Genomic DNA, 23,431 nt, shown 5'->3' with positions numbered 1-23,431 from the left:
TCTTAGGGAAGTCATTTCGAAGAGTCCACATGAGTTCAAAACGAAAAGGAGGTGCTTTTTTATGAGCTTGCTCATGAAATTTCACGGAGATAGGACAATGGTCGGAGCTAGTGAAAGCATGGTGCACAAACTGTAAGTTTGGATAACTACTATGGTGTGCTTCTATTTCATCTATCTATTTAAGTTTTACAAATATACTCATCTTAAATAATTTTTTTGTGATGGCTTATGAGACGATTCTTTTATTTCTTGGTTTTTTTGGTTTAGACTGAATAGAATTATTTAATGGAGTTGATCCAAATTGAACTAAACTGAATTTAATTAAACATGATTTGTTTAATCAAATTAACCTTAATTAATTTAACTTAACTTATTTAAATCTTATTAATTTAGTTAACTTAATTAAACAAAACTTAGCTTAAATCCAAACAAACACAAGTTCATGTGTAATACTTTATACTTGGTTTATTTGCTAATTATTTGTTAAAAAAAATACTAAAAATCTTGTGCAAGAAATTGAAGAAAATGGAAGCACGTACAAAGAAGTAGTACAATACAAAACTAGGAAGTGTAAAAATGAAATCCTTGAAACGGCGGGCCCAGTCGAATTGGAAGGCTCAGCGATGGGAGACGGTGAAACAAGGCTTGGAAAATAGGGTGCAATACAAATGAAGTAATCAAAGCACAAGAGGGTTGTGCATTGTATAGGTTTTGTATCCATGTTAACTATCTTTATGATATGGATGATGTTTCTTCTTATCAGAGATGCACTTGTGATCAAACAGTCTCCCATGACGACTCCTAAAATATGGACATATATAGTCGAAGCACGGGATGTCCAAGTGGTTCAAGTTGAAGTTAATCACCTTCAAATCAAATCTAACAACATACTTAGTAGCCTCTCCATATATATACTGAGTAGTGACTAGATAATTTTTTCATTGATCAGTACTGCTTGTTCACAAGGAACAAAAACATGATGATCAAACTCGATTTCTCGCCACTTATTTGCTTTCAGAGACAAGATATGAACTACACTAATATTAATTACCATAAAAGCCATCTAGGGTAACCAGATAATCATCTTGACAATTAGGAGAAACTTGTTCATCATTCATCATCATGATGAGGAAAAAGGTAATAATCCCCCCACCACACTTGATAAGCAGGGTGTTTAAAGAAATAAAGGCGGGTGATTTCATGAGGTGAGAGCCTTGGCAAAATTAGAAGAAGAGAAATGTAGCATAAACTCTAATTAGAAACTCTAATTAGAAATCGTTTATATTTCGGACAACTGTTTGAGATGAGTTGCCATAGTACACCAAATAGACCAACTTAGGAATGGCTTTAACAAACTCATCATCAATCAACATAAAACGGTAATATACTAACTTAGAAAACCGCAAAGATTGTGAACCTGTATAGTTGTATGTACACTGCTGTTGACGAACGAGTTCAAATGTCGCAGAAGACCCCCATCTCTCTGTATAACCACCATTTTATGCTCATCGAGTGCACTTGGATCTTCAAAACAATGTCAATTGTCAAGGGGACTAGGGGAGACGGCATACTCCGTGCAAAAATCAATAGGATACAAAAGATAACTCATTAACTAAAAGGGTTTTATCATTTAGCCTCGTTTTTCAAATTTCCTCTTGAAAATGGCAAATATTACTAAAGGGAAAAAGATGGAGGGAGTATTAGTGAGCAAAAGACCTTAGCCTCTCAATAAGTTCATTTTCAATGGTTTTTAATATAAATACTCCCGCCTTGCTCGACTATGTTTTCTTTTTCTTTGTTTTCGTGTTCTTTTGTTTTCCATAATTCTTCTTTTCCGTTTCCTGTTGTTTTCCATAACTCACACGACATGCATGGATTATAGATCGAACATGGATATCATCCCTCGGTATACTACTAAGAAAATCTGTAGCCTTTTCAAAGTGCCCCGAAGCCAGATAAGCCTGATACATCCTGTCAAAACAAACCATAATATTACTAGATGCAGGATGATAGGTTGCCAGCAATGTTTGGATAACTGCTACTCTTACTTCATAATACAAAAAGTGCTCAAATATTAGCTTGTCATTGATATCGATTTTTTTTTTACTCCACTGAAAACGTAAATTATTTTATCACTGATACTTTGATATGTAAATATAAAAGGAGCTATAATATATTACTAGGTGCAGGAAGATGAATAAGTGCCAGCTCAATGACATCATGAATTATGATAGCGGCATAACGCCCAGATGAGCACTGTTACACTAATCTCACCCATCCCTGTCTCCCTCAATTCTCAAACCCCTTAGCTGTTATTACCACTAAAGAGTGAGGGAAAGAGCAAACACTAAAAGTGGGCTTATAGAAGACACAGTAATACTAAAAATCCTCCTGAATGACTAATTTTCAAGTAAACTGGGGTGACGATCCACCAGAAAGGGCTATGGTCTGGATAGTCGCTAGTCTGCTGGTGGAGCACGACACGTAAATTTTTATGTCACCATTTCTAACGTGGTCACACAAGCTACTATATATTTAACAGGGAGGAGAAAGGCAGCAAATCTATTACTCGTACAAAACAACTGCATTCAAACAGTTAAAGTGAAGGATACGTTTCAATGGCTTTGTTAGAAGTCCGTGATCCAAAGTCTAATGATCATTCATGTTCTTTACAAGAAGAGAAGTGAAATATGCTACGCAGACATACCTTAACGAACTTAAAATATTATGAGGAAGGCCAGCTATCTCATATTCGTTCCAAACCAACTGAGCTTTCTGAAGATCTTTGCAACTGACACAAGCACTAAGAAGAAAATCAAGACATTTACGTGAAGGGCAAAGATTAAGATCTTTTCTAAGAGCGACAAGCAGATCTGTGCCAATCTGCAAATCAGGTGACTTCATATCCGCTAGTTGTGAAAATACCTAACAAGAAAATTGAATGCAATTAGGTCATAAAACAATTGAAACTTTAGGGTATATGACGTATATCTCGATTTGGCCATTTGGGAAAGGTGAAGTGGAAACAGGCAAGACCTCATCAAATATGAATTCTTGAGCTAGCTCATCATCCTGGAATTTAGATGCAAGTCTCTTCAGCAAATCAACAGCAGACCTACAAAACAAAAAGGAATCAACCTATTAAACACACGATCCACACTGGCCACATGCTTAATTGGGATGTTAAATGACCCACCTTAGATTACTTTCTCTAATACAGTATAGAATAACCCTGCAGCAACCGTCAACCCAGTAGTGTGGATCAGGATCATTTAATTCCTCAAGCAATCCAAGCAACAAGTTCAATTTTCCTTCAAACTGCTGGTTTTCCTGCAAAAGACAGAATACATTTAACAGGTTTCAACCAAAAAAAGTTGATCAAGTCCCCAGAAAGGCACATCAAAAACAAAAATAGAACTTACAATAAGAGATATTACGGCCTTTGGTTCTAAACAGGAACCGTTTTGTTTCATGTCCTCATAGATGTCCAAAGCATCCGCCATCTGCCCATGATATGCAAGGGCAGAAACAAGAGCACTTTTAATTTCAGTTAAGTTCTTCACTGGTATCCCTTTGTCGAGGAGAACCTGGTACGAAAAAAATTTAAAAGAAAATCATGAAACAAGATCAAAGATACAATATCCTTCTTTGTTTTCATAGAAAATATATACTCCGTATTATTAAAGCACATAAAGAAACGATAGAGGCATAGAAGGGAAGCTTCCAAAAATTACTACTTGTATGGTTCACTCATTAACCAATACAAACATTAAGCTTGAGCTGTTTAGTACATACCGAAAATGTTACGAATTGAAGTTAGCTATACAAAATGGATGTTGTACACTTATAAAATTTACCTCCTTGGCCTTCTCAAATTGGCCAGAAGAAACATATCCATTTACAAGTGCCATGAAAACATGTTTAGTAGCTTGAACACCAGCGAGCTTCAGTTCTTCATAGTACTGCAGAACAAATTAACGCAACTATTGAGAGAATAGAAAAGGATTAAAATTATCGTCTTCATGACCAAAAAAAGTTGCATCACATGCAGTAGGGTATTGTCAAACAACATATAGAGCATAGTGAAAAGACATGCATACAAACTTCAAATAAAGAGAAAGATTTGTCATTAATTACCAAGAGAACACCTTCCTACAAGTATCATATAACTTTGATAGATGTGAATGCTATTCAGAATAGCCATACCTTAAAACATCAGCTCCATAAAGAAATTAAAGGATCACTCAGCTTACAAATACAAAACAAAGTCCTTACAACTGCTACTTTATAGATACCTAAAGGGAACGTTAAATATAGGGTAGGAGACAATGCAAAGTTAGACTTAGAATGGTATACGCAAAAACAAGTTAAATTCTACTGTGAAAGGAGACTTTGGGTAAAGATAAACTCACTCAATGGCAATCACCACTCAAAACAAAAAAAATTTGCGACTCTCTTCGCCGATACATTAAGTTAAATAAAAGAAAGTAAAACAATAGTAAATTTAGGGAACACCTCGTGCAAACACTAATCCCAAAGACAGTTTACGGATGAAACATAAGAAACTGGGAAAAGGTGAAGCCCACCATTTTCCTAACGCACTTCAAAATGCTATTCTTTGGTAGTGGATTGCGACGGAATAAAACAAAATGCTTCACTAATTCGTTACGCTTCTTACTATGGTAAAGTAGTACAGAGTAGCCATTTGAAATAATTTTCCTTACCGGTGATCTAGAAATAGCCTATCTGTGAGCAGAGGGATACGGCTACGTACATCAGACCCAGCCCTCTAATTTGCGGGATCCCTGGGGGTATTATGGTAATGTTGTTGACGTCCATCCTCTCTCCACTTATCCCCTCCAAGGAGGCCAACGACTATATCAGTCGAACTTTTAACTAAATATCTTCACAAAAGTTTAAAAGTACACACTCGCACAAGCGAAAGTCAAGTACTGTATCAAGTATTATCTTAATCTGTTAATCTCCCCACTGGAACTCCAGTACTGGCATCCTAGGCTGATTCACTTAAAATCATACAAGTCAACGTGGAAAATAAATCACCAAATGTTAAAATGGTATGAAAACGTAATTCTGAAACTACTGAATACACCTAGAGAATGGGCTTATAGAGTTATAGTCCATCAGGACCATCCTATCAAAAGTTCTAACCACCACATGTTTACAACTCAAAAACACAAAAAACTATTTCTGGATGACACAATAAAAATTGCATTAAAATGCATTGTCCCATAATTACTTCACAATATAAGTGGCGTTAGTTTAGTCAGCCATTTTGCTAACTTTCGACATATTCAAAAGACAAACAATAGTGAGTCTTTGGGTCCCGTAGAAGTTAGAAATAGAAAGCAAGAAACCTTCATACAAATAGTTAAAAAGATTATCGAAATGCAATAAAGTTAACTACTCCGGCCTATTCATCATACAGAAGACATTGCAAACAAGCAAGCAATCGCTATGCTTACCATCACTCAAAAGGTGAATTATTCATCATACAGAAGGCATTGCAAACAAGCAAGCAATCGCTATGCTTACCATCACTCAGAAGGTGACAGATGGTATATGAATCTTTAGTGCTGAACTGCGTTAACATTTTATTAGACAGTACTCCCAGCGGTTTTTTTTATTCACGCATTTGAGTTGTCAACCTTTTTTAAGAAAAGAGACCTTTTTACTTATCTACCCTCCATTACCTTTCTTCCTCACCAAACTCCCCTAGAGCCCTCACCAACCCACCATCAACGAACCCAACCCAATTTTACATCACCACCAGGCACGACCTCACCGCCAACCCACAACACTACCTAGACCACTGAACCCCACCGACCACCCTTAACCACATCACAACACCACATCCATATCACCCTCAACCACCTGCAAACACCTTGAACACCACCATCTACAAGCCCGCCACTACCCATGAAACCACCACCACTGTCACCCACAAAACCGAGGGAGTACTAAAATATTCTGTGAGCAGAGAAAAACGAAGGTGGTGTAGTGGGTTAGCAAGGCTACGTAGAGAAGTTCTCGTTTCAGATTTGATGAATAGGTGGCCAAGGAACCCAATAGTAGATGGAAGAGTGATGTATTGGCGGTCGGAGTTCCAGATGTGGAAGGTCTTGTTAGATATATTCAGTATAGCGATACGAGTCTACTTCACTTTGACCAAATCCCGACTACACTTAAATAAAACCGGTGATTCACTTAAATCACCAACAGGTCTTAGGGGTTTTCAGAGGATTATATACTTATATAGAGAAATTGAGGTTGGAGGGAAAGGAGAAAGGCGATATGGTGGCCAGCGTGGTGAATCGCTACTGGGTCAGAGGAAGGAGAAAGGTGGGAGAATTTGGCGGTGATTTCCGCTTGACTAATTAGGGTTGGGTGGTCGGAGTGAAGACAGAGAAAGTGGTGGTTGATGGTGTTTAGGTGAGAAGGTAGGAGGATATGGCAGGCTGGCAATACTGGTTGCTGAATGGTTCAAAGCGAACAATTAGATTCACTGGCATGTGTTATAACTTTTAGAAACTGATGAGGGCAACTTAGTAAAATGTCATTAAAAACTTGCCAAAAGAAGAAAGAAAATAGTAGGAAGAAAAGAAAAGAACTTGTGAAAAAGGAAAGTGAGAAAAAAACAAAAAAAAACGGAGGGAGTATTCTTAAAGGCACAACCTTAACAACGTCTTCTTCGTGTGTACAATTGTTTATAAGGTAGCTGAAAGTCTGTGAATCTGGTTTCACATCTGCTTCCTTCATGTCTTTGAGGACCCTCAGCACAGCATCCATGTTTTTCTGCATCGATGCACCGGAAACATAAAAAAAAAAAAAAAAAAAAAAAAAAAAAAAGAACTCGGATAACATTCAAAAGCCATGCAAAATCTTTTTCAAATAGATGAAGAGCCAATGGATAAAACTTGATAAAAGACGGTAAATGGAAAACTGGAAATGAGACAAAATAATATATTTTAAAGAAAGCGTGTTTCCTTGGTTTCTTTCAACTGAAACAAGATAAACAGCAAGTATTTCAAAAATATTTACACCAAAAAAGCTCTAAATTACTGAGCAGCCTTCTTAGTTATAGAATTTAAGTAACCATCAGAACATGAGCTTGTAGCACATTTTTTGGACTCGGGAGCATTTGAAATTTTGCCACAACCTGACTAAGGGTTGACTTTACGCAAAACGCTACTTAAATAGCAAAAAAAAACCACAATGAAAACTCCAAACAGCACCAGTGAAAAAGAAGTATGAAAGGCCTTTTCTTTTGCCTCAACAAAATCGTAAATAGAGTAACACCACAAACCTATTAGACACCCACCAAAACAACAAATAAACAATTGAATCGGTGGATTTACACAGAGGATAATTATTGAGTGGATAGTCTAATTGGAGGGATATTGAAAACCTCAGGAAAACTGTTAAACCCCCTTTAGTGAGTCATTTTGGTTTATTCCATTGTAATCTACGACCAAATAATAGATGGCCTTTGGCTTTATTAGAAATGAAAACAATAATTCCACTCACTACTAACCACAAATACGACCTTTCATGAGTACTCACTTTTATCGAAAAATAAACAAATGTTTTCAAAGTTGTTTCTAACTTCTTAATACATAGCTTGAGAGTTTTTACAATGTTCACACATATTACCTCCCTTTCACGTTCTTTCGAAACACAATCCAAATACTGAATTTTCAAACCCTCCAACGTGATGTACAATGTGATTTTAGTAGCAGTATCCAGAAGTCGTGGAGTTAATGTTAGGGTTGCAACTTATAATTTCAAAAATGTTTCTCAAATGTGTCGGTTGTTCAGTTTTTACAATCAGAAATTAGAGTTCATTTTTAATGTTATTAGTCTATATTATCTCTCTTGGGCTCTCTTTTTTCACAAAGAGATACACCATTTGCAAATAGATCGTATAGACTATAGGCTATAGAATACGACATAGGTATAATAGTAAAGTAACAGTGATATTCTGGAATATTGGTTGTCATCATTTTAATAGGGTTTTACATACGGGAAATAACGTGATGACAGCCTACAATTTCATCATGAAACGGCCACTACGTAACCTAACGGTAGTTTATTACATGTTCTTCCCTCCTTTTCTATCTATCCAAAGATTCCAAACAAAGTGCAAGCTGTAGCAGAAAACAGTAAGAGACAAAAAATCATCTTACCTCTCGACAATAACCAGCAATTATAGCATTGTACATACTTGCAGAAGGTCTCAAGTTCAGTCCATCCAAATCCGTCAGCATGGCATATGCATTATGAAACTGCATGAAGAGAAAACAACGAGCCATTGGAGCTGGATCCAACATAATCCCCAAATATAGTAGTGTATGAGCAAAATATGTAAAATAGGTATCCAAATATACAATGAGAATGGTGAATGATAAAAACTTACATCTTTCATTCTAACATTTAAGTTAATGATGCTTCTGTATGTCTCGCCATTTGGCTTCAACTTGTAGCGGCCAACTATGGAGTATATTCTACGAACCTAATTAGACAAAAACGAGAGCAAATATATAAGTTAAGATACATTGTCGGAGTATCACGAGAGGGGGATATACCAAATTTCATTGAGATTATTGATAATCAAAATTAATTAAAAGAGCACTTGACCCAACAGCCACAGCCAGACAATTGGACATTGACCTCACCGTAGTATCACGAGAGGGTAAGCGGATATACCAAATTTCATTGAGATTTTTTATAATCAAAATTAATTATAAGATCACTTGACCCAACAGCCACAGCCAGACAATTGGACATTGACCCACCACGCTGAGGTCTCAAGAGGATCAAATGTAAAATACCCTCTACGGCATGATTCATGAAACAAACACCGTTCCAGTGTACTGTATAACAGATGAGATCACTGATTCATCCATTAAGACCACAAATTTAAACATTTAAGAAAAGGGAAATCAGGCATAGTAGAATGACAATACTAGCAGTTCATTTGAAGAAGGTAAGACTGCAAGGTCTGACATATTTTAGCAGACTTATCTTCAAAACGAATTAAGGCCGGAAAACCTAAAAAATAAGCGGAATAGATCTAATCTCTAATGTTTTTGTATTTGATTTTTAATCCTCATTGAAACTCTAATCACATAAAGACTCGTGTGAAAGTATGCGTAAAACTCTTTCAAATGATGCAAAAAGCCTTGGTCCTAAAATGATTTGGGTTCGGCTAAAATAAATCTCATATGAAATCGTCAATATGAGTTGGTGAACAATGAAGAAGAGGAGGGAGTAAAAAACAATAGAGAAAAGAAGCAGATTAGGCAGAAAAAAAAAATGCGCGGACACGAAGAAAGGAAGATATAGAAAAAATAAGATCAAGCTTTTGAGTGAATGGGAAGACATTTTAACGAGATAAGTGAATGTGAAGACCGATAAAAAAAGTTGAAACAAAATGCTGGAAAGGATAATAAAGAACAAATTCAAATAGAAATAAAAAGGTTGAAAAAATAAATAAAACCATCTCTGTAAGAAAATAAAGTCAAGCTCCAACCACGTGAAATCTTTTCCGCCAATCTGCCCTCCCTTACGCCACACTTTCTTCAATCCCAAGTGTAGTTGTCATTCAATCATTGTTATCTACGCATAGTTGTTTATCTAGGCCATCTTTTACCGCTCAACATCTTATTAGTTCCCCACCCCAAAACTCATAACCGGTGCATCCTTACCATCTCACATGGCCAAATATATCAGGTGATTCTTCCTCATAATATTTTCAGTTAAAACAGCTTGATACTTCATTATCAGACTTCAAACGCTCCTCAACTGACCCTTTCTTGTAAGGCCATACCAGATAGGGGTTGTAAATAGTCATAATTTCAAACAAAAAATCAGCAAGTAAGTTGACCAATTAAATGGAAATTAACCCAAGTAGTAGGGTGATTTTGGTTTTAAAGCAACAGAGCCTAAGTATGGAAATCAGAAAACTATAAACAGTAGAAGTATCTCGCAAGTGGCAAATCCACGTGGAAAACTGTCGAACAAATGAAGTTTATATAACCTTGCATTTATAGTGCTTCATAGTCTCTCGGACAGTGTCCTCTTTGACTAACAAGATTGAGATACTGCAACATATACTGGCTTTGCAACCGGGTTAACCACTTTTATATTAATCTTGTGGATGTCGGGCATAGAAATCGGTAAACTATAAGCAGTAAAAATATCTCCCAATTGGCCAAATCTGCCCAAATCCATATGAAAAAATTGCTAACATGTAGTCTATATAACCATTTATTATAATGTTTCATACTCTCTCGGGCACGAAGTGTCCTCTTTGACCAATAAAATTGAGAAACTGTAACATATACAGGTTTTCCAAACCACTTTATCCCCGTATAAGTCTTGTGGATGAGGCTGATACCGTTATTAGAGTCACTTGACAATAATACTGGGAGTTACGTACAATTATGAAAGGATATCAACTTGATAGAATTTCCAAAATAGAGATTGCACAAATGACAAGAAACTAAAACATACCAAAATATACTCACAGGTCTCCTCACAGGTATGACATATGGTATTGAGTGTTCCCACTGACAAGGTTAATCCTGCTTGACACATTTCATCAACTAAATCCAAAGCCAAATGGACCTAGATAGGAACGAGGGGAAAATTAAGATAAGCAATAAATTAAGGAAATCCCTTAAAATGGAAAGCCAAGAAACACCAAGAGAAAGGGAAGATAGCTCAGAAACAAAAAACCCTTATACAATGTGCTATACATACCTTGTGGGAGTCGCAACAAAAAGTAATGATCTTCTCATATGACCCAGCTACAAGTGGAAGATCCAGTTTTTCATGCATCTCTTTGAATTTCGAAATAGTATCCTCAACCTTCAATCAGAAATGCAGTTATACTCAAATGCAAAATTTTAGATTGCTGCAAATACATTTTTTCTCCCCTATCATCGACAGCAGTATACTAAGCAGTGAATTACAATTTATGAAAATAAATAAATTATGAAGCGAAAAGAGTAAGAGGGTTTCCAAGCAAGATTATTCATTTGTCTCCAACCAAGATTATTCATTTGCCAGGAATTTTAATCTACAAAGCTATTAAGTACAGTGTAAAATTTAAATCCATCGTACTATAACCTTGGAGAGTAAGCTGCAGCATTTCATAACAAATAATGATATGTTGCTGAAGTGAGAGAATAATTCACAATAAGAGGCTTTCCCTCATCCTTAAGCATAGCAATATTGTTCTCTTTAAATGGAATTTTAGCAGTTTAGCCTAAAAGACAACGCTGTCCAGCACCCTAATCAATAAGAACTGAAGATCACTTTAAATGAAGCACATTACTTGTCTGCATTTCTGAACCTCTAAAATTATGCAATTATGAAAAACAAAACAAACAACAACAACAACAAAGGTCGGCTAACATGAATCATCATCTGAATCCGAATAGGTTTGAATCCTCCAATACAGTCAAAGGTAAATAAACAAAGGAAACGAAAATAGATAAATGGTAAACAAAACAAGTGTGTTTGTAAAAACTAAAATAAAAATAAGAAAAGCGTGAAAACCAAGTTCAAAGGTTAAAGCGGCAAAACAGATTTGTAAAACAAAATAGTGTATAAGGGGTCTTTTTTTTTTAAATAAAACAAAATAAAATAGAATAAATAAATATGTAAGGAAAAATGAGGAAAGATAAGTAAATATCTAAAATTCAAACAAAATCTTCAACATGGATTCGTTCTCTCCCCAATATCCTCTCGCTCGCCATACTCTCGGTGATTCCAAAAATCTCTCATATCGTTTTCAATCACCCTTATCCATGTTTGTTTCGGTCTTCCCCTTCCCCTAGCTACATTATCCACTCCCCAACTCTCAATTCTCCTCACTGGTGCCTCCGGTGCTCTTCGCAGTACATGGCCAAACCACCTTAAACGGTTTTCCCTCGTCTTATCATCAACCGATGCACCACCTACTTTCTCCCGGACCACTTCGTTCCTAAGCCTATCCTTTCTTGTGTGGCCACACATCCTGAGATGCGTACCCAACCCTCATCTTTTGTACATGTCCATGTTTTACTACCAACACCTATGTTACTTCGACACTTCATATGAGCTCACGTACCCGTGTCCGACACTCGATCCTTGGACATTGGTATGACACTTGGACACTTCATTTTAGACCAAAAACTTGACAATTTTTCATAAAATAGCCGTGTCCGACACTTGGATACGCACCCGTGTGACCCTTCAAGCCGAGTCAGAGTAACATAGACCAACACTCGGTACCATAAAGGAGAGCAGGCTTAATTGTCAGAAATTTGACGCCTCACCTTAATCGTTGCAGGACATGGAAAGAAAAAGCGCACAGACCCACTCCTAGCTAGTCCCAAAGAGGGTAATACCAGCAACCGCACATGATGCTTTAATGCTATAAGCACGCAGAACAGTCGCTCGTGCAGCGGTGGCGGTTCTTTTGTAATGCATGGAAACAGTAACGTTATGAGCTTAGAGATTTACTAGTAATTAGCATTTGCAGATATTAAATCTTATTTTCAACAAAAAAAAATATGTAATGAAGGGACACAAGTGCACCAACAGTAAGCCGAAGAAACCACCTTCGATACTTTGGCAATCCAACTGTTTTTCATCCTTCTCTTCCTATTAAAGAGTACATCTCTACATTTTTGAGGACGGACCCAACTTACACCAAAGAGATACAATGACAGAATCCACAGAGAAAAGATGCAAGTACAAGAGAGCAACATATGATTGATGGATTCTTCGTACACACCATGGAGAACCTTGATTAGCTAGGCTGAAACTTCTCCTTTTACGCATATGATTTTGTGGGCATTTCCTCTTTGGCTAACGTCCAAGCCTGAAAATGAAAACCTTTACAAGGAGCTTTTACTATTCCAAATCTCCAGGCAAGCAAGGGTGAGGAGAGGTTCTCATGGGTTTCAAAGAATTAGGATTCTAACCAGATCATTCAGAAAGGCATTGGAAAATCTCATTGCTGCGTAAAGTCTATCCATTATATTTTCTTTGCGCTTCATAGGACTTAACTTGTCCCTCACATTTTTTTCTCTTATTCCCATATTTTTTTAAACTATTAACATTTTATTGATGCATTGAGAGTTTAAGGCACAGGTTATAAGCATCGATAAGGAAAGCAATACAGTAAAATTACACACGAGCTAATACAAATGTAAACTTCTGACAATGCATAAATAATCCAGGGTATTATCCCATACGTTTATAATCTCATATGCATAAAAGAGATGGCTTAAAAGAAATTACCAATAGAATTCATGGGAAGTTCCTCACCACTAAATTTTTCAGGCTGGAAGAATAAGAATAGATCAAGGATGAGATATTTTGGGACCCATAGTCTGCAAAACAAAGAAATCTGAACATCACAATAAAGATGGTAGGCATGGTACAGTAACAATGAAATGGAAAACCCACAATCCCAGTGTATCGCCAATGAAAAACAGATTAGGACATAAAAGCAAGTGATTTAAAGCACATCTGTAGAATGGATCCATGAGTCTACAAAGACATCATTGTCCCATCTGACATTAACTTTCAATTAACATAGCAGCAAAGTCGTATGATATTCATTCTTGAGTGCATGCGTAGATCGAACATCCCAGCAGACTATATCAGAATATAGCTTGTAGTTTGGTACCTCTATAACTGAGTTTAACTTTATACATTAAACTATAAAATCCCACCCCTGAGGTCACCCACGAGCCAGAGGAAATCCCACTAGAGAAGGGTTAGGAAATCAATATAAGCAGCCTTACCCTACACAGTAGAACGAACCTTACTGAGATTCGTAACGTGGAAATATTTTTTTTATTTTATTGCTTTTACAAAGGTCTTCAAAAGTTCAGAAGACAATAATAACAATATTTCTACAAAAGAATATAACACAGCAAAATTACATGAATTGGTTAAGAATGTATTAGGATGTCAAGAAAACTCTTATTCTGGGAACACTCAGAGGAAGAGAGAAGCAGCAGTTCCAAAGTTGGTAAACAAAAACTTTTACTTGACAATTGGTTAATGCCATGCAAGTTGCTACAAACCCCTGCACTTAATGGATTTTCAATGGATTGTTGTCAATGCTGTGAACAGTAAGGAACATGTAATGTGAATGGCTAACACAAAAATAAAATTCTCCTAGGCAGGCTGGAATAGGCTACCCTGACGCCTTTTTTTGCTTACCCAATAAATTGAACGAGATTTACCATAGATCCATACCACTGAAAAGAGACCAATTCCATCATCTGAAATTCACTTCAGATAGAGAAAGTGCTTCACAAACACACCAAAAATTCAGCCATGCCAGCTAGAAAGACTAGACTCAGTCCACCTAAGATAAAGAAGGCACGAGTATGTAACTATGTATTGAATGATGATTTCAGAGATGAAACAGATAAAAGACTTTCTACTCAACAGCCTTAGCCACCAGCTAAAAAAGAGTAGACGGCATCACCGATCTTAAAGTCTTAATCCTGATTCTGACTTCCTTGGAGTTATTAGTGTGGGATTTACCATTTACGCACAGCAAAAGAGCCATCCCAACTAGAAAAGGTGGTCACAACTCACAGGTCACAAACTCTTCACGCAACAAATACATAGTTACTAAATGAAGTGATTCAGAAGGACCTTAAGGCTTAAGCTTTTGCAAAATAATCATTTGTAAGTCAACATGCCTCTATCAGGCTCCGGCAAGTAAAATAAACACTTGGAATAGCAAAAAAAAGACTGATCCAAGGTAGTGACAGAGTTTTGGTTTTATGGCTTACACAGACTTTGAAGAGCCAAAAAAAAGATTAGAAAAGTTAATCCAGGCCAAGAGTTGTTTAAACTTAAACATACCACAATCGTTCAATACCAAGATAAACATCTCTGCAAACGCGTCCAGTGATAGCCTTCCAATTGATCTGAATATAGTAGCTACATTATCAACTGAGGAAATTCTCGTTATATCTATGATATCTAACAGCTGAAGAAGCTCATCCTTCCTGTCTCTTTCACACAGCGCCAACAAATAATTTTCTGCAACACAAGATAGTGAATAAACTCCCAAGACAAAACAGAATAACTTTAAGGTGAGGCGTAGAGGTTTAGTAAATGCAAGATTAAAAGCATGGTAGGCCTTTAAGATCTTATTCCAAATGTCCACCAATCATATGAAGCAGATATCATCTCTTAAGACACCTCGTATTGAGAGCTATATTATTCATCTCCATCATTATCAAACACGAATTAAGTATACAGTAGCAACATGCATAACTATGATCTAAGAATACTTGTAACGGTAAAATCCTCTCTACCAAAGAATGACCAATTGACACATCTGACACAGCTGCAAAGCACGGGATAAGCAAGATGTCAAATCAGATTAATAAACAAGCGGTAACGTTTCACCAAATTGACCTCCCGAAGTAAAGAAATGACGGGCCTGAGTATTTCACATTTTAATGCTAAATCACCAGACACACATCTTCAATTGATTAATCACACTATACTGAGGGAGATTAGAAGTCACAATCTAATAGCTTTATCCCAACAGTAAAGGCAAGATAATAAGAGAACATCACATATAAACCAAGGAACAACATAATGGAAATGTTTGAAAAGCTCACCGTGCAATAAGAAACCCATCTCACTCTCACCGACAGCAATTTCCTTGCACAGTTCCTGAACCTTTTCCTCATTGTTCATTTCTATCCAAAACAGCATCTCATAATATCCTAATCGTGGATGTAAACTCACATCTTCATCTTTGACAATTTCAAGTAAAAGAATAAATTGATCTTCCATATGTTTGTCGATAAGATATATAAGAAAAGGGCCAAAAACTTCCTCTTCTATTGGAAAACCCCGTTCTTTCATCAGTTGTAACAACCGGTAGGCCTCCAAAATCTGTGCTATTTCAGCTTTTTCGTCTTTGCAATTTCTAGCAGTCTCTATGCAACCTCTGATACAAGCATTGTACTCTTTCAAACCCGACCCCCGACCTAATTTAGTCAAAACGCCAAACATGGACCCTGTTCCAAGTCTTGCCAAGCACAAAGAAACTAGTTTATCAAAACGTAGCTTTTGGGTATTCTTGAAAATCCATTTGATTTTCCGATCACGGGATAACTCTTTACGGCGAAGTGGTGTGCTACTATTAAACAAATTGGAAAACCATGGCAAGTTAGAATTGTCTTCCATTGAATCATCACCGTCAGCCACTATAGAGTCAGATGGATCGTACAAGTCCAATTCTGTGGTACCTACAATAAATAAAGTGTCAGGCCGCGTTCAGCAGTGTAAAGCCTAATGTTGGACACCCCGGGGAACTTATAAAGCAATGAATATATTCATTGGAAACATACCACACAGTATTGTAGATATATCTCCTTCTTCAGCATCATCCGCTGCAGGAACATCAACATCTGTATAAGTGGAAGCGAAACAAACACCTTATCCTAAATCAATATTCTAGTCATTACATAAATCCTTCAAACTCATGATCGATCTATACCAAAGCAAACTCATCACGAGGTTCTCTCATTCCACTCAGACACACCTCAAATAAGAATGAAAACCTTCTACCTCATCACGTCTTGCATTAAAAAGAACCACTCAACCTTGCCAAAAGTCAGTTCTTCCTTTCGTATTTCAATAATACTAATCCATCTTTTTGCACAACAGAAACACAATAACATTACCCCAACTCTCGTACATACATAGTCTTACCCCTACGTTAACCAACCTTAGCAGTAGCTTGGGATGGGAATAATTATAAGGGAAATAATAGAGCTAAAAATGAGAAGAACAAAGAGATTGGTGGTTAGTGGAGGGTTGAAAGAGGAGGTGAGGGAGGAACTATTACCCGCATAGGGCGTAATTCATTACTTAGGGGGTGAGGTAAGAATCAACCCATTTTCCTCATTTCAACCTTCTGCGGCCATTACTCACCTCCATTTATTAGTTCAATTGAGCTCTATTACTCTCCTAATGATTACTCGTATCCCAAGCGACCCCTCAGTCTGAAGCATGATCATCATCATTTACAAAGTTTTATCAAACTCCGCACAGTTACGAATACTTATCCATAAAACTAAACAAAGTACTTACTTCCCTACTTCACTAAACAGTCGAATGCACCACAATACAATCATAATAATCCAGTACTACGATTAACACTTTCCGAAAACAAGCATAATACTCCCTCCGTCCCGCCGTCCCGGTCATTTGTTTATCATTTCCATTTTAGGGTGTCTCTTTCATTTGTCTACCTTTCTATATTGGTTATTGGGGGTGTTTCTTATGAGTATTTTGATCATCCATGATCCACTTGTCATTCAATAATACTTTCCTTAATAATTGTGCCAAAACTAAAGGTAAACAAATGAGCGGACGGAGCGATTAATTAATTAATCAAGAGAAATACCTTCACCAATGGCATCAGAAATGAAGTCAGCAACAGGAGTACCGTGATGAGTAACAACTTTAACCGGCTGTGTTTTCCTTAAAGAAGTCTTAACCAGTTTGCGCCGTAATTCCTTTTTATTCGACGACGACGTCGTTTTGGCGGAAGACGAGTGACGGTTAGCGGCGGCGTCTCCGACGATAGAGGTGACCGTAGAAGGCTTAGACGGTTTAGAAGGTTTGACGGTGGCGGTGAATTTGACGGCGGTGGCGGTGGCGGTGCGAAAGAGGTTGCTGAGATTCTTAAATTTAATGCGGGACATTTCCAAGTGTGAGCCCGCTAAGATGGGGTAATGGAGAGGGAGGGGTTTTGGAGGGGTTTCAACTTGTCACTCTTTTTTTGTGTGTGTGCGTGTTTTTTTTTTTTACCTTGGTTAGTGGTTGAGGAGTAAAAATGCAAAATGTGTAAATTCTTGCGCAAGGCTGAAGAATGAAAGGTGAGAGAGTTCAGGCAAATGGGGTCCGCTAGATAAACCCGGATAAAATGTTAAAAACCATTTTTCATTCAATTGGTCTCCCTTGTGACGGGTTACCATTTGTGGCGGATATTTTGTGAGTTAAAATGGTAACAAAATGGGTTAGTGGAGAAAGGGGACCACATGAATAGTGTTGCAGAGAGAGAAAAAGTGGATATTTTGTGAGGTAAAATGGTATCTGTCACTCAAGAGTGACGGATATGTACCGTCACAAACAAGAATTTGTGTTTTTCATTAGACATGTTCGTCCTTCTATTTCTATGGTTATTCAATTAGTCTCGTTATAGACAGATATATCCGTCTATAGCTATAGATGGGTCAAATATGATTAAAGTGATAATATTTTTTGACCCCGTCCTACAACTTGTTGCTTGTCTTATGCTTAAAGTGGGTGAATATTTGGCCCGTCTATAATGAGAATTTGTGATGGTTATTACTTCTGTAGCTTTTTTTGTGCTTGACTCGTGATTAGGGTTGTCAATGATATGAGTCGGTTCGTTGAGCCTTCGAAATCGGATCGATCAAAACTCGGCTCGTGCTCGGTCAAAACCCTACCCCCTCTTTTCTTTGTACCGCCGCCGCTGCCATCCTTCCACACCCTACCCCATATCTCTTCGCCTTTCGCCGGAGATGAGGCTATCATGCTTTGATTGCGCTCATCTCCGGCGAACCATCATTTCCGTCTTTGATTAATTCATTATATACCAATTTCCCCCTTTTTCTCGATGGGATTGAATCCTTTTTTCGTCCTCCCTTCTATAATCAAGGTTGTTGCTTTCGTTGTGGTGCTTGTTGTCTGTGGTCATTGCCTTTTCCGTCTCATTTCTTCCCGTCTAAGTCGTCGATCTACGAGTTGGTTGGTTTGTGTTGTGGGTCGTTTTTTGTTGGTTTTGCATGCATCTGAATCGGCGAAGTTTCCGTCCCTCCGTTCCCTTGTCCTGTCGCCGTTGATTTTTTTTTTCCATTCCAGAGGTGATCCCCTCATTCCCCCCCACCTCTGGTTTGGTTTTCTTGTTATTGGTCTTGTCTGTATGTGTTGATGAGTATAGCTCATCCGTTGATGCGTTGTTGTTCTATGTGGTCGTGTTTTGGGTCAGATTTGATGATCCCCCCTTTCCCCCATCAATCGGTCCCCTTTGCATTTTCAATAGTGTCTCTCAGAATCTTCCTTTAGTTTCGTTTGGTTGTTTGTTTGACGGTGGTCCTGGGAGGTGTCGTTGGTGAATCGGGTGTCTTTTTTCGGTCTTGCATGTCCCTTTATGTGACGGGTCTTTAACCCTTTGTCTGTTGTCCTCTTCCTTCTTGGTTTTGATTGACGTCTTTGGGTTTGTTGGTTTCTTTGGGTTCTGTTAGGCTTTGACTGTTGGTCCTCTTTTCTGTTCGTCTGATTGCGTCTTTTGCAACTCTTGCTTTCCCTTGTTATAGTATGTTGGATGGCGGTTCTCGTCCCTCCTCTGTTTTGTCTTGGTTTAAATTGGTATTCTGGTTAATCAGTACGAAAATGGTGTGTCTGGGTTGTGTCGATATGGGGTTGATACGACTCATTTAGTCGTAGTTATTCGGAACGATTTAGTATGGTTTTAATGGCTTGGAGTAGTATTATGAAGCTTAATTGCAGGTTATTTGTTAGTGAGCTTTGGTTAGCTATTGGGCCGGTTTTACAAGTTTAGAACGGAGTCCAAGTCCGAGGAGAGATAGGCCCGGATACCTATGGAGATACATGAGACGTGTGCGCTTAAGGTGCGCTAATTGAGCGCGCATAAATCAAAAGAAAAGGGCAGCGGCAGCAGCTATGCGTGACCAGCGTTCAACCTACATTCGAGCTGTGCGCGACCTGTGCGCGACCAAGGCGCGACCAAGGCGCGTGCGTGCTGTTTTAGCGTCCAGCCTTACGTGATATTAAGGACTCGTGTTTTGTTTCCTTATTTGACTCGGTTTGTTCCGATGAATTTTATTATTATTATTATTAGTAGTAGTAGTACTTTATTTCTTACTTTAATTATTTACCTTATTACTATATAACTTATTATTTTAGTTTTAGAGAAGATTGACACAACTTTGAGAAGAGAAAAACCCTATTATTGTTTTTAGCAGACGATGTGTAACTAATCTTTCTTCTTGGATTCAAGCAATTGAAGCGCTCTTAATACGATTGTGAGTTTGAATGTTTTAATTTCTTGTCTTGATTATTGTGAATTGCTTAGTTATTAATTATATGAATGTTGATTGATTATTGCTAGGTGTACAACTAGTGATTGATTTCTTCATTCTATTGTTAGTATTGTTAATTGAATAGGATTTATTGATTAACTCTACGCTAGTAACAGCTAGGAATTAATATTGAACGGGATACGTTGATATTAGTACTTAGAAGAGATTCACATAAATATCTAAAGTGCAACTGGATTGTATGCATTATTTATTCTCTATCGAGTTCTCTATTTTATATTGCTGTCGTTGAATTAAATCTTGAACTGGATTGTTAAGGTTGTTTAACAGTTAGGGTTGATTAAGAACGGGATTCGTTTTAATTAACTATTCGTAAGGAGAATTGGAATTTGTCATTCACGATAGAGTAATCAAGATTAGTAATTGAAACCGTCTTACAGTGATCAATTGTTATTGAGTGTGGATATATGCTTGGCTCTAAGACCCTTTTAAATCATCTGATACACCGAAAGTCATTAGTTTTACTACTCAATTTGCATTAGCTATTAATCTTAGTTTATTAGAAAATCAATTCAAACCCCCCCCCCCTTTGTTACTACGATCTTTAATTACATTAAAGATCGATTTTTCCTACATTATAATTTGCATAAATTGTTAATCTGATTCCCTTGGGTTCGACCCTTATTTCCGCTTTACTACTGTTTAGTATTTGGATTTAAGTGATATAAATTGTTAATTTGAGGCATACGACTTTAGCCTGTCAAATTTTGGCGCCGTTGCCAGGGAATTGGCATTAATTATTTTTGTGTTGTAGTGTAGGTTTATGCATAATACTCGTATTTCTAACCTGAACCTCGAGCCTTTCGATCCAGAGATTGAGCATACTCTTTTCAGGTTACGAAAGAATAAACGAGGTGAAATAGTGGTTGTTCCTGAAGGCAGTGAGTTCGACGATCTACATTCAGACTCTGAATATTCTGAAATTTCTGAACAACCCGAACCTTTGAATATGGCTAGAGAAACCCGCACTCTAAGGGAGCTCACAACTCCAAATCTTAACGTTCAACCATTGTGCATCACTTTTCCAGCATTAGATGATGGAGTTACTTTTGAACTGAAATCTGGTTTGATACATCAATTACCAAGTTTCAGTGGTATGAGCATTGAGGATCCGAATAAGCATCTTTCAGACTTTCATATTGTGTGCACTGGTATGAAGCCACCTGCTATTACTGACGAGCAGTTGAAATTGAGAGCATTTCCTTTCACCTTGAAGGACAATGCGAGAGACTGGTTAAACTATCTCCCACCGGGAAGTATCACTACTTGGGTAGGTATGAAGAAGGCGTTCTTGGAGAAATATTTTCCTCCTTCTCGATCATCTCAGCTGAAAAGAGCCATCAGTAATGTTGAACAACAAGACGGGGAAACTATGTATGAGTATCTTGAGAAATTTAAGAAGCTCTGTGCTAGTTGCCCTTACCATGGTTACTCTGATCAGGATCTCATTATGTATTTTTGTGGTGGACTGAACCAAGATGATCGTCGCATGATTCACTCTGCTTGTGGAGGAAATATAGCCAACAAAAATCCAGATGAGGCTTGGGAGGTTATTTCAGAGCTAGCTGAGACCTCTAGACAGTTTGAGAGGAAACCATCACGAAGAGGAGTGAATGCTATGGGTGTTAGTCCTGGTTTAGAGGAAAAGGTTGATAATGTTGTTTCCACTCTCCGTGACATGTTATCTGGGAGACAGATGGCTACTGTTTGTGGCATATGCGCTACTGAGGGTCACCCCAATGATTTGTGTCCTTACTTGCGAGAAAATGGCCAAGAAGAAGTGAATGGTGTTTGGGAGAGTACTACAAATAACAGGAAATGGGATCCATATTACAAGACCTATAATGAAGGATGGAAGGCTCACCCTAACTTTCGTTGGGGAAATTCTCAAGCCGGTTCATCGTCTGGCCCTCCTAGAGGTCAGTTTCTCCAAAGACCACAAGGACAACAATTTAATCAACAAATGCCTCAACAAGCAGCTGAACAAGCACCACCGAGTTCATCAATGTCCACAGAGGATATGATTCGGGCTCTTACTCTCAGTGTTACTCAAGATAGAGCAGATAATAAGCAAAATTTTAAGAATCTTGAAAATCGGGTTAGTCACCAAGCTCTCGTAATTAATCGATTGGAGGCTAGAGATTCTAATTCACTACCATCTCAAACGGTGGTGAATCCAAAGAATGTGAGTGCAGTCTCTTTGAGAAATGGGAGACAACTAGTGGAGGTTGAGAAAGTGAAAAGAAAAGTCAAGGAACCAGTGATTCATGAAATAGAGGAAGAGATAGTGATCAAGGAAGGTGAAGAAGCTTCTATTGTTAAGGAGAAGGAGCAGATTTCGTCTTCTATACCGGTGGTGGAACCGGAGGTACCCTTTCCTGATGCACTTAAGAGGACTCACCACTTTGAGCACGACAAGGACATTTATGATGTATTTCAAAAGTGTGAGGTAAACATCCCCCTTCTTAATCTTTTGAAAAGTATTCCTAAATATGCAAAATTCTTAAAGGAGTTGTGTACTATTAAAAGGAATAACAAGTTGAAAGGGGTGAAGAAAGTGAAGGTTAGTGAACATGTGTCCGCTATGTTTCAAAGAAAATTACCCACTAAGTGTAGTGATCCGGGCATGTTCACTATCCCTTGCACCATTGGGAACACTAAGATTCAAAAGGTCATGCTAGATCTAGGAGCTTCTATTAATGTGATGCCTTACTCTTTATATGAATCTATGAAACTTGGTCCTCTACATGCTACTAGTGTTGTTATCCAGTTAGCTGATAGATCAAATGTCTACCCGAAAGGGATTGTTGAGGATGTGCTTGTTTTGGTTGATAATCTTATCTTTCCTGCTGATTTTTATGTGCTAGACATGGAACATGATAAACATGCGGCTCCTATTCTGTTAGGTAGGCCATTCTTGAAAACTGCTAGCACTAAGATTGATGTGTCGAGTGGGTCTATGACCATGGAGTCTAGTGGTCAGGTGGTACAGTTTAACATCTATGATGCTATGGAATATCCTGATGATTACCACTCTTTGAATTTTATTGACATTATTGACCCTTTGGCCCAAGATTTCTTTGGTTTTAATGGTGATGATGAGTTGCAGGTAGCTTTGGAAAATAGTATGGATGGTCAAGATGTAGAATATTTTTTTCTGCTGACTTGAAGGAGGTTGTGGCTGATTTACATAAGTTGGAGGAGCTTCATTTGGA

General features: G+C 37.7%; 1 protein-coding gene across 3 annotated transcripts; it reads right to left on the bottom strand.

The window, feature by feature from the left end:
- Window positions 1–1,223: 1,223 nt before the first annotated feature.
- Window positions 1,224–17,896, bottom strand: LOC141617234 (pentatricopeptide repeat-containing protein At4g04790, mitochondrial-like). 3 transcript variants are annotated; one of them, XM_074434417.1, is made up of 16 exons: window positions 17,474–17,896; window positions 16,413–16,454; window positions 15,675–16,310; window positions 14,905–15,084; window positions 13,342–13,406; window positions 10,783–10,890; window positions 10,534–10,647; window positions 8,435–8,530; window positions 8,205–8,303; window positions 6,694–6,813; window positions 3,858–3,962; window positions 3,423–3,587; window positions 3,197–3,330; window positions 3,037–3,115; window positions 2,708–2,925; window positions 1,224–1,971 (listed from the first exon to the last, which is right to left on the bottom strand). In XM_074434417.1, the coding sequence occupies exons 1-16, from the start codon at window positions 17,772–17,774 to the stop codon at window positions 1,779–1,781; spliced, it is 2,655 nt and encodes an 884-aa protein (XP_074290518.1). In that variant the 5' UTR covers window positions 17,775–17,896; the 3' UTR covers window positions 1,224–1,778. The 3 variants fall into 3 exon arrangements, with proteins under 3 accessions (XP_074290518.1, XP_074290517.1, XP_074290519.1); XM_074434416.1 differs by having other exon boundaries at window positions 16,413–16,472; window positions 17,474–17,894; XM_074434418.1 differs by lacking the exon at window positions 6,694–6,813 and having other exon boundaries at window positions 16,413–16,472; window positions 17,474–17,894.
- Window positions 17,897–23,431: the final 5,535 nt, after the last annotated feature.

Source organism: Silene latifolia, chromosome X, assembly GCF_048544455.1.
Source record: "Silene latifolia isolate original U9 population chromosome X, ASM4854445v1, whole genome shotgun sequence".
Classification (NCBI taxonomy): domain Eukaryota; kingdom Viridiplantae; phylum Streptophyta; class Magnoliopsida; order Caryophyllales; family Caryophyllaceae; genus Silene; species Silene latifolia.
The sequence above is the reverse complement of the archived record's forward strand: the minus strand, read 5'-3'. Positions and strand labels throughout refer to the sequence as shown.

Excerpts from the sequence above, each read along its gene's own strand:
- LOC141617234 (XM_074434416.1), bottom strand. The coding sequence starts at position 17,774 with ATGTCCCGCATTAAATTTAAGAATCTCAGCAACCTCTTTCGCACCGCC. Across the intron at positions 15,085-15,674 it reads GATGGGTTTCTTATTGCACG|AAAATTATTTGTTGGCGCTG; the intron begins GTGAGCTTTTCA and ends CTTGTGTTGCAG. Across the intron at positions 3,588-3,857 it reads AATTTGAGAAGGCCAAGGAG|GTTCTCCTCGACAAAGGGAT; the intron begins GTAAATTTTATA and ends TTTTCGTACCAG.